The sequence below is a fragment of the Nannochloropsis gaditana genome (assembly GCF_000240725.1).
Source record: "Nannochloropsis gaditana CCMP526 unplaced genomic scaffold scaffold402, whole genome shotgun sequence".
Lineage (NCBI taxonomy): Eukaryota > Eustigmatophyceae > Eustigmatales > Monodopsidaceae > Microchloropsis > Microchloropsis gaditana.
In genome coordinates this window covers 1,969-10,691 of record NW_005803551.1, presented here as the reverse complement: position 1 = coordinate 10,691, position 8,723 = coordinate 1,969, and the positions used below count along the sequence as shown (strand labels likewise).

Genomic DNA, 8,723 nt, shown 5'->3' with positions numbered 1-8,723 from the left:
GCAACGCGGCCAATCGCCCCGTCTCCACCACCTCCGCCAAGACCCGCGTCAGCATACCTCGACACAAGCCCGCCGCCCGCCACGCATAGTCCGCACTCCCGAGCTCCCAAGGGAAGTACGTCCGCTTCCCCGACCCATCCTCCGTGTAAGGCGGCGGCCCCGCCACCCCTATCTCCATTTTGCCCCCCTCTGACGAGGAGCTCTTTAAGGCCAAGTGCCCCCTTGCTTGGGCTTCCAGGCTCTGGTGAAAGTGCTGGTGATGCCGGTGGCTTGTCCTCCCTCCTTCCCTCTCCCCCTCCCCTCGGTGTCCTCTGCCTCGACCATCCCGTGGCCTGGCCTCCGTCGGCTCCGGCAAGTTTTGCAAAAGCGCCATGATGGTGGGCCGATGCTCCCCCCTGTATCCCGCCTCACACACCACGTGCAAAGCGGTCTTCCCTTCTTTACAGGCGATCGAGGGGTCTGCCCCTTTCTCCAGAAGCAAGCGTACCAGCTCCGGCCAGGCAAAAAAGGAGGCCGCATACAAAGGGGTCCAGCCCCCCACGTTGTCGTGGTCATTCACGTCCACGCCCTTGGTGAGCAGGAACTCAGCCACCTGCCTGTGCCCGTTAATGCAACAAGCGTGCAGGGCGGTGTTTTGAAAATCGTCCGCATCCCGCCCTAGATTCGCCCCATTTTCCGCCAGATATTTGGCGAGTTCCAGATGATTGTTGTAGCAGGCGCGAAACAGAGGAGTCCAGCCGTCCTCCCCCTGAGACATAGACAGGAAGGAGAGCAAGCAGCAAGGTGACTCTCACGCACCCTCAGCACTAAGAAAAGAAACCCAGCCTCTTGCATCTACGATTTATCCTCTCTCTCCTATGCTGAGGGAATTCAACATTTCTTCCCACGATGTTTCGGGCGGATGATTTGTGGAACATATCTTGAGGTCCCCGTAATCGTATCATTAACTCACCTTGTCGTTCACAAGTTGTGGGTAATCCGCTAAGAGCTTGGCCACATCGTCGATCCGCCCTTTCTTAGCCGCGTCGTGAATCCGGTGACTCACCCGCCTCACGTCGTCCATGTTTCTTTCCTACCCTGAGTTCCCCAACCGAAGACATGCGATAAGTGAGAAGGCAGGCGAGGGGCATCGGAAGAGAAAACAAAGACATACTTGTCAGGCTTCGAGCGTATCAGGAAAAAAGTCCGCTTGACACTCAAAGGAATAGACAATTACAAAAGTTGCAAATAAAGAGAGAAAAACATAGCAATTAAATGTCGTAAAGACGGAGGTGCTTGGCAGCACATTTTTCTCAATCCAGTTTACATCAGGATAGAAGGTTGAAAATGGTATCTAGCACCCATTACAAAGTTGTAGCTCAATCAGTACACAATTTCATTTACAAAGTACGTCAAGGTAACGATAATTACACTTTGCGGGGATGTTGTGGGGGTTAACGAGACTTGTGGGGACTAGCACTACGGTCGGAGAAATTACTGCCGCCCAGCATGTTTTTGATCCTTCTAACAGGAATCACGAATCCCCTCGTCCCTCACGGACGTCTGCACATCGACAAAGTCGGTCTTTGAGAATCAAAAAGCGGTTAGAATTATTCTTATGCGTTCGATAGATTTTTTAAAAGTATTCGTGTGGCCAAAAAAATGGTATAAATAGACCGCAGGTCGCTAACGAGGCAAGTACCCCGAGCGACTAGGCTACTCGGCTCTTGTCCAGAAGGAGATCACGCGACTTGCGAAGGAACGACGATCCGCACGGGGTACGAGGGATACAAAACTATAAAGAAAGCAATTTACTTGGCAGGGCATGCTATCGCATTTTTATAAAGCAAGTTTTTGCGGGCAGCAGGCACAAAGTGCCTTGAAGTTCACCACCAACCTCCCCCTCAAGCCCGCGCGTTCGACTATACGACCGATAAACTTATTCTGAGGTACATACACAGCATGCGGCCCGCACGAGACCTTGGCAATAAGAGTGAACATAAGGTTCATCACGATTATTCCGTTTCACTCGTGAAAAATTCGTGCCGCCTTCACTTGTCATCTTCCTAAACCTCCCTCTCTTTTCAGCACAGGATGGCGACTCAAAAACCACAACCAGCAACGAGAGAAAAAGAAAACGAAGATGACATTTACCTACAGCAAGCTTTAGAGGAGGCAAAAGTAGGTTTGAATGAAGGCGGGATCCCCATTGGAGCCGTCCTCGTCCATGAAGGAACAGACGGGGTTCGTCATGTACTAGGGATGGGCCACAACCAAAGGGTGCAGAAGAAGTCTCCGGTCCTTCACGGGGAAATGGACTGCCTTGAAAATGCTGGCCGATGCCCAGCGTCTGTGTACCGGAAATGCACCATGTACACAACCTTATCTCCTTGCTCCATGTGCAGCGGGGCGATACTCTTGTTTGGGATTCCTCGTGTCGTTGTGGGAGAGAATCAGACATTTCTGGGCGCAGAGGAGCATTTAAGGGCGAATGGAGTTGAGGTCATTGTGGCACAGGATGCATCGTGCGTGGCTATCATGAAGGAGTTCGTGCGAGAGCACAAACTGTTGTGGGAGGAGGATATTGGTGAGCCCTCAGAGTGAGGCCAAGCGGCTGGGTGTCTAGAAAAGTTGCTTGGCGAAGGAGAGTGGAGGAGTGTAAGGAGATAATTACCGCTTTACTAAAACACTTTGCTTTGTGATGCTGACATTGTTCCGGGTGGATTTAGTTCGTATCATTTTTGTTAAGTTATGTTTATTGCCCCCACCATTGAGACTCCTGCCGGCGCCTTGTGGCTGTTACCTCTCGTCATATGTCATTGAAATGAGCTGCATAAACTCACGCCCCCCGCTCAAACATCAAACCCATGCGCACGAAGGCCATCAAGTCTCCTTCTACTGATGCTTGACCCGATGCCACCGCCACGGCAGGGGAGATCTGCTTGAGGGCAATTTTACGAAACACCGCTTCGCTTGTGTTAAAAACTCCGACCGGCTCTGGTGTCCCAGGTAACGCTTCGCGACCTAGTATGATCTCACAAATTCCCCGACGAATGGTGATGAAATACTGGTGGGAGCCGATTACGTAGATGGCACACATGTGCACGTCCATGCAACGTTCTGGAACCAGCCTGACCACCATCACCTCCAGGAGCAAAGGAATGGGAATGGCCTCGATGAATGCCGCACCAAGCACAGGATCGCTCAGAGGGGCTTTGTCCTCCAATTCAAGGGCTCTCTGAAGCAGGTATCCTCTCCCATTGGTATTTATCACACTCTCACCGAGCCCCCGTAATGCTGCGACCTGCAAGGCTTTCACCCGCTTCCTCTCCCCCCCGCTGAGCCCCTCGGCCCAGCCATCCTGTACCAATCTTATCAAATACAGTGCCCACTTAAATTCTGCTTCCTTTCCCATCTCCTCCCCCCCCCTGAGAGCTGCTTCTGCTTTCTTCAGCACCGCATCCAGGCCTCCCCCCATCTCCACCACCCTCCGGGCCTGCTCTTCGACCGGCAACGGGTAAAGAGCCTGCGCCGTGCCATCAAACCAGCCGAGCTCGTTCGTATAGGCAGCCCGAACCGACCAGTCGATTTGTCCGTACAGCTCGTCCAGGGCCGTCTGTGCCCGCAGATGGGGAGGAAGGGCGACTCCTTCGGCCAAGGCCTCCAAGGTCTTCCCCGCGTTCGCGCCCCGCACCGTGGCCGTGTAGACCCATTGAATCCCGTCCCGGTAGTCGGTCAATTGTCGGTTGATCAGATCTTTGCCCACCACAGGCTGCGTGTGGGAGGGGAGAAGGAAAGCGGGCCGGAGCCTGCGCATGCGGTCCAGGCTCCGAATCCAGTCGCGCAAAGGCCGGGGGCTCGACCCTCGGATGGAGTACAGGTTGGGGAAAGAGTGGTAGTACAGGTCTGCGCAGAGCAAGGCATCCTTACCCGGGAGCCAGACGAAGAGGTGGTCGTGCGTTTCCCCATGCGCCTCGACCAGTTCGAAGTCCACGCCGCCCACGGAGAACGAGACGTTCCCCGAGAACGTGTGGGTCGGGATGAGAAAGGCCATCGTCTTTAAGGTAAGTTCAATGTCGGCTTTGCGGCCCAAGCCCGAGCAAGGTAGAATACTGAGAGGGACGTGGTTTCCGAACTGGCGAGAGGCCCGGAGGGCCTCAGCTTGCCTGGAAGGTTCAGGAAGCGTGTGGAGGAGGGGGGGAGAAAAAGGGCGGGTAAGCTTGTCGCCGGACGCTCCGATCTGATAAATAATAGTAGCACGCCATCTCAGCCCCTTCTTCAGCTCAGCTTCTCCCTTTTTCCGGCCCAATTATCACCTGAAAGCGCCGTACTGCTTGAAAAAATGCCCTGTGAGAGCCTCCGTGCCCCAGATCTCTGTCCCGACCTCCGCCCAGGCATCCGCGCCCCCGACGTGATCCACATGGCTGTGCGTGTAGATGATAGCTCGAATAGAAGCCTTCCCCGCTGCGGCTTCCAAATCCTGTCGAACCCGTGTTGCCCGCTCAGGGTTCATGCTCACATCAACCTGTCCGCCGGGAGGAGGGAAACGGGATAGGCAGATGAAAGCTTGGCCGTGTAGACTGACCGGCATGCCGGCGCATAGTGACCGTGCTGAGCCTTTTGGGCATTCACACTGCTAGAGCTGCCGTCCTTGGTCAGGCTTGCACTCACCACCACGTGCCCCTCGTTCGTTCGGATTAAGATTGTATTGGCCAGGTCGTAGCCGGTCGCGATGAAGACGCCCTCGGTCACCTCCGCAATGCGTGGCTGGCCCACTTGCTCTTGACAATGGCGTGTCAATCGCGAGGGGTTCAAAGTGGTTTTGTGCATATCTATCGGTCGTGCGTGCGGCAAGATATAGACCCACACGTATGTTCCTATAAGAATCGTGGCTAGAAGAAGGAGACAGACGGCGCGACCAATCCTCCGAGCCCTCGTTTCCTTCCCAGCGTCGCTTGAAGGCTCATTTATAGAAGTAAAAGGCGTAAACGGGACCTTAGATGATGCTCTGCCCCAAGGGTTGGGCAGGTGCGAATCTGACGCCTCGAGATTGCGAACTCCTTTGCTGGCACGTATTCTTGTCGTTCTTCCCCTCTTGTCATCCCATGATTCATCCTGTCCTTCTTGCACGTCCTTGATCGATAATTTCTCCGCGTTACTATCCCTACAGCCTTTTTTGTGCGATTGTCGACGGGTGACGGCCATGACCGTAAGCAGTCGAAGTTCGAGCCTTCAACGTGCTTGTAATGGCCGTTGGCGCCTAAGGCAGGGGAAAGAAATCGGTGCGGATGTGAGCAAAAACAAGATGAAGCTGAAGATGGCCTGTCAAAAACAAATTATCCAATAATATACAGGGGCCTTGCATGGGATGGAAATAATACCAGCAGGCGTCAGTAAGGCGGGGGAGTTGAACAGGCAACCTCCTCCCTCAGACTAGACCACAGAGCAGGAAAATGAGGCAGTCAACAAGCTTGCCACCGAGACGCAAGGACGTCGATGCGCACATTTTCGAAAAAAATACAACGCTGTACGTGCTGCGTAGTTTCCTTATACCTTGCTTGCACGTCGTATGTGAGCATGTGGACGTGCCCAGAGAGCACGCAACTCGTGACAAGCTCCCGTGCTATGGTGTCGGAATGTACCATAATTAGTAGGGCGAGAGTTGTTCGAGGAAAATATATCGGTATTCGATATTTTTGAAACCACCCGGAAAGTACATAGAACAGTCCACTTCGATTTGCGTTCTTTTTCCTCTTTGATTTGCAAGGGGCTTTCCAGCGATCCCTGAACGCTTTACTTTATCTCTTAAAATGAGTATATCCAAAACTGCGCTTCTGGTAGCATATAGCGCACTACTATGTACGTCTACTTTCTTCCTAGTTCCAAGATTTATTTGAGAATTCGACCTACCGTCATGCTTCAAACCTGACTCAATCAAGACATGGCCAATCTTTGCACTAGCGCACTTTGCTGCACGTCTACTGTTTTCCTCATCCAGTAATGCCCGACTCGATTAAGACAATCTCAATCTCTGCGCTCCGCGCGCCCCGCGCAAGGCAGTTATGGTGGACATGCTCTGATGTTGCAACATCCAGATTTCACTATCTGCACAACCCTCGCTCTCTCCCGATCATGAGCGACACGCCAACTCCTTTCTCTCTACCATCGTCCACGTCCTCCTCCTCCCCCCCGGCCTCGCCCTCGTCCTCCAAAGCCCCCTCCTCGGCCGCGCCCACCAAACCCTCCTCCCCTCCCTCGGCCGCCAAAGCCACTCCCAGCCCTCCCACCGAACCCGCTTCCCCTCCCTCCCATGGAGAAGCCGCCTCCCCCAACCCCCCTCGGTTGCTTGATCTCCGGAAGCGTCTTGCAGACCGTCAAAAACGGGTTCTCCTCCACAGCCCTTTTCATGGAAGTTTTCATGTACTTGCTCGGCACGTCAAACACGGCACCCGTATTGTCTGCGGTCAGCTGCATACCCCGGATGTCCTCCGTCACCTCCTGGGGCAGTGCGTTGCGCAGCGCGGTCCATACGTAACCCGTACTCATAATGGGCTGATCGGCCTGGAACTGGCAAGTCACGTAGTCGTCCGAGTTGGAAAGGAGGGAGCGGGATCGGAGCTCCTTGGTGTGGCCCGTGAGGCAGGCCAAGGCCGCGGCCAAGGCCTCTTCCGCCCCCATCTCCTCCACAAGCTTGGCGGCCGCCGCTTGAAACAGCGGAAAGACCTTATCGTCCACGTTGGCCACGTCCTCCATGGCGGCCAGGGCCGAGGCCGCCACGATGTCGGCGGGCTGGGGCGCACCGGCCCATTCGAACTTGTTCCCCACCGCACCCTCGATCTCCTTGACGGCGAACCGGTACTTGGGGGAGAAGAGCGTGACACAGATCCCTTTGCGGCCGGCCCGGCCTGTCCGTCCCGACCGGTGCACGTAGGTTTCCACATCCGTGCGGCCGGAGGCGGTGACCGGCGGTTTGTTCTGCACCACCAGGTCCACGGTCATGTCCAGGCCCCTGGCAGCCACGTCGGTGGCCACCAGGACGCGGACCCGCCCCTCCCGAAAGGCCTTGAGGGTGGTCTCGCGCTGGGCCTGGGGGATGTCCCCGTGCAAAGCCGCGCATTCGGTCTTGATCACCGGGTTCACTACCAGCTCGTTGCACTCCTTCTTGGTCTCGCAAAAGACGATGGTCCGAGCCTTGTTGCTGCCCCCGTACACGGCCAGGCAGTCTGCTACGGTGGAGGGCATGGAGGACCAGTGGCAGGGGATGGCCACGTGGCGCACGTCCGTGGAAGCCTTGGCGTCCTCTCCCTGCACCAGGTCCACTTGCACCAGCTTGTCCTTGCGCATGTACTGCTGTGCCACCTTCTGGACCCAGGGTGGAAGGGTGGCGGAGAAGAGCAGGACTTGCCGACGCTGGTGGCTGTCTTGGCCCATGGCGTCACATACTTTCTGGATGTCGTCTTTGAAGCCCATGTCGAGCATGGAGTCCGCCTCGTCCAGGATCAGGAAACGCAGCCCCGAGAGCTTGAGCGTGCCCCGCTCGATGTGATCCAGGATGCGTCCTGGCGTTCCCACTACTACTTGAACTCCACGCCGCAATGCTTCTTCTTGCGGGCGGTACGGAGCCCCGCCGTAGATGCACACGGAGCGCAGGGTCGCCGGCGCACATGCTTCGAATTCATCCGCCACCTGCTTGGCCAATTCCCTCGTCGGCGCCAACACCAGGACTTTAGGCGGTGCTCCTCGCTCCTCCCGCTCATCTCCGATTAGTTCCACCACAGGCAAGGCGAATGCCAGCGTCTTCCCGCATCCCGTCCGCGCCCGGCCGATGAGATCGCAGCCATCCAGAATCTTTTGCAACGTCATGCTTTGGATCGGGAAAAGGGACTTGATGCCCCGTGCCTCCAACCGCGTGCGTGTTGCCTGAGAGATCTTGAAATTGGACAAGGCGTTCGGGTCCGCATCCGCCGTTTCGGAGGCTTGTGTCTTACATTTCTTGGTCTTCTTGGCGCTGTCCTTGACTGCAGCATCACTTTCCTCCGGCTTGGCACGTTTCTTTTTTTTCTTCTCGCCCCCCGCCCCGTCAGCCCCTTCCTGGGAACCCTTAATTTTGCGTTTCTTGTTTGGGCTGTCCTCTTCCACCACGGACGCCGACTGCGCGGACGAGTCAGTCAGTGCCTCCTCTTCAGCCACACCGTTCTTCTTTTTTCTGCTGCTCTTGTCTTTTTTGCTGGTGGTGACAATGACGGCGTCCGTGGTGTCCATGGCGTTTTCGGCCAGAGATATCTTATCCTTCTTGACCATGCTATTCTTGCAGGCTTTTATTTCTGTGCGGGGCGGGGAGTGCGTACGCAAAGGGTGGAGAATCCGGGCCATGCGTCCCGTTAGATACTGCTCGTCGACGACGGTGTACGGATGGTTGGAGCGCAACATACACGGCCAAATTTCCAGTTTGACACCCCACAAGTGATAACAACATCGGTCATACCATCTTTACTGTCATGCATCAGTCATTTGTTCCCTCTTCTTCCCCCCACAGGCCTCGCCGTGGGTAAAAAAATTCCCTGAAGCGTGCATACGCCGCCCCTCCGCGTGGGCCACTGGCTCGTCACGGCCTCTCTCGCCCCTCGCCAGGAGGTGGGCGGATCGGATCGGGGGCCCAGGGGAAGGCGAGTGGACGGATCGGATCGAGGACCTCGACCCAGGGCCCCTGGCAGGCCTGTTCCTTGAATATGTCTGCAACTTGC

The 8,723-nt window shown here is 55.8% G+C and overlaps 3 protein-coding genes across 3 annotated transcripts; all 3 read right to left on the bottom strand.

The window, feature by feature from the left end:
- Window positions 1–440: 440 nt before the first annotated feature.
- NGA_0355300 (ankyrin repeat protein) lies at window positions 441–1,088 on the bottom strand (the record flags this gene model as incomplete). Its single annotated transcript, XM_005854740.1, has 3 exons — window positions 953–1,088; window positions 522–748; window positions 441–459 (listed from the first exon to the last, which is right to left on the bottom strand). Exons 1-3 carry the CDS (start codon window positions 1,061–1,063, stop codon window positions 441–443), a joined length of 357 nt encoding a protein of 118 aa, XP_005854802.1. The 5' UTR covers window positions 1,064–1,088.
- A 2,641-nt stretch (window positions 1,089–3,729) lies between these two features.
- Window positions 3,730–4,758, bottom strand: NGA_0355500 (alkyl sulfatase or beta-lactamase; the record flags this gene model as incomplete). The annotated part of the gene is made up of 4 exons (XM_005854742.1): window positions 3,730–3,751; window positions 3,858–4,145; window positions 4,296–4,504; window positions 4,651–4,758. Coding segments are annotated over 4 exons (627 nt in total), but the record flags the coding sequence as incomplete, so codon positions are not given.
- A 1,380-nt stretch (window positions 4,759–6,138) lies between these two features.
- On the bottom strand, window positions 6,139–8,352 carry NGA_0355400 (dead deah box rna; the record flags this gene model as incomplete). The annotated part of the gene is made up of 1 exon (XM_005854741.1): window positions 6,139–8,352. One exon carries the CDS (start codon window positions 8,350–8,352, stop codon window positions 6,139–6,141), a length of 2,214 nt encoding a protein of 737 aa, XP_005854803.1.
- Window positions 8,353–8,723: the final 371 nt, after the last annotated feature.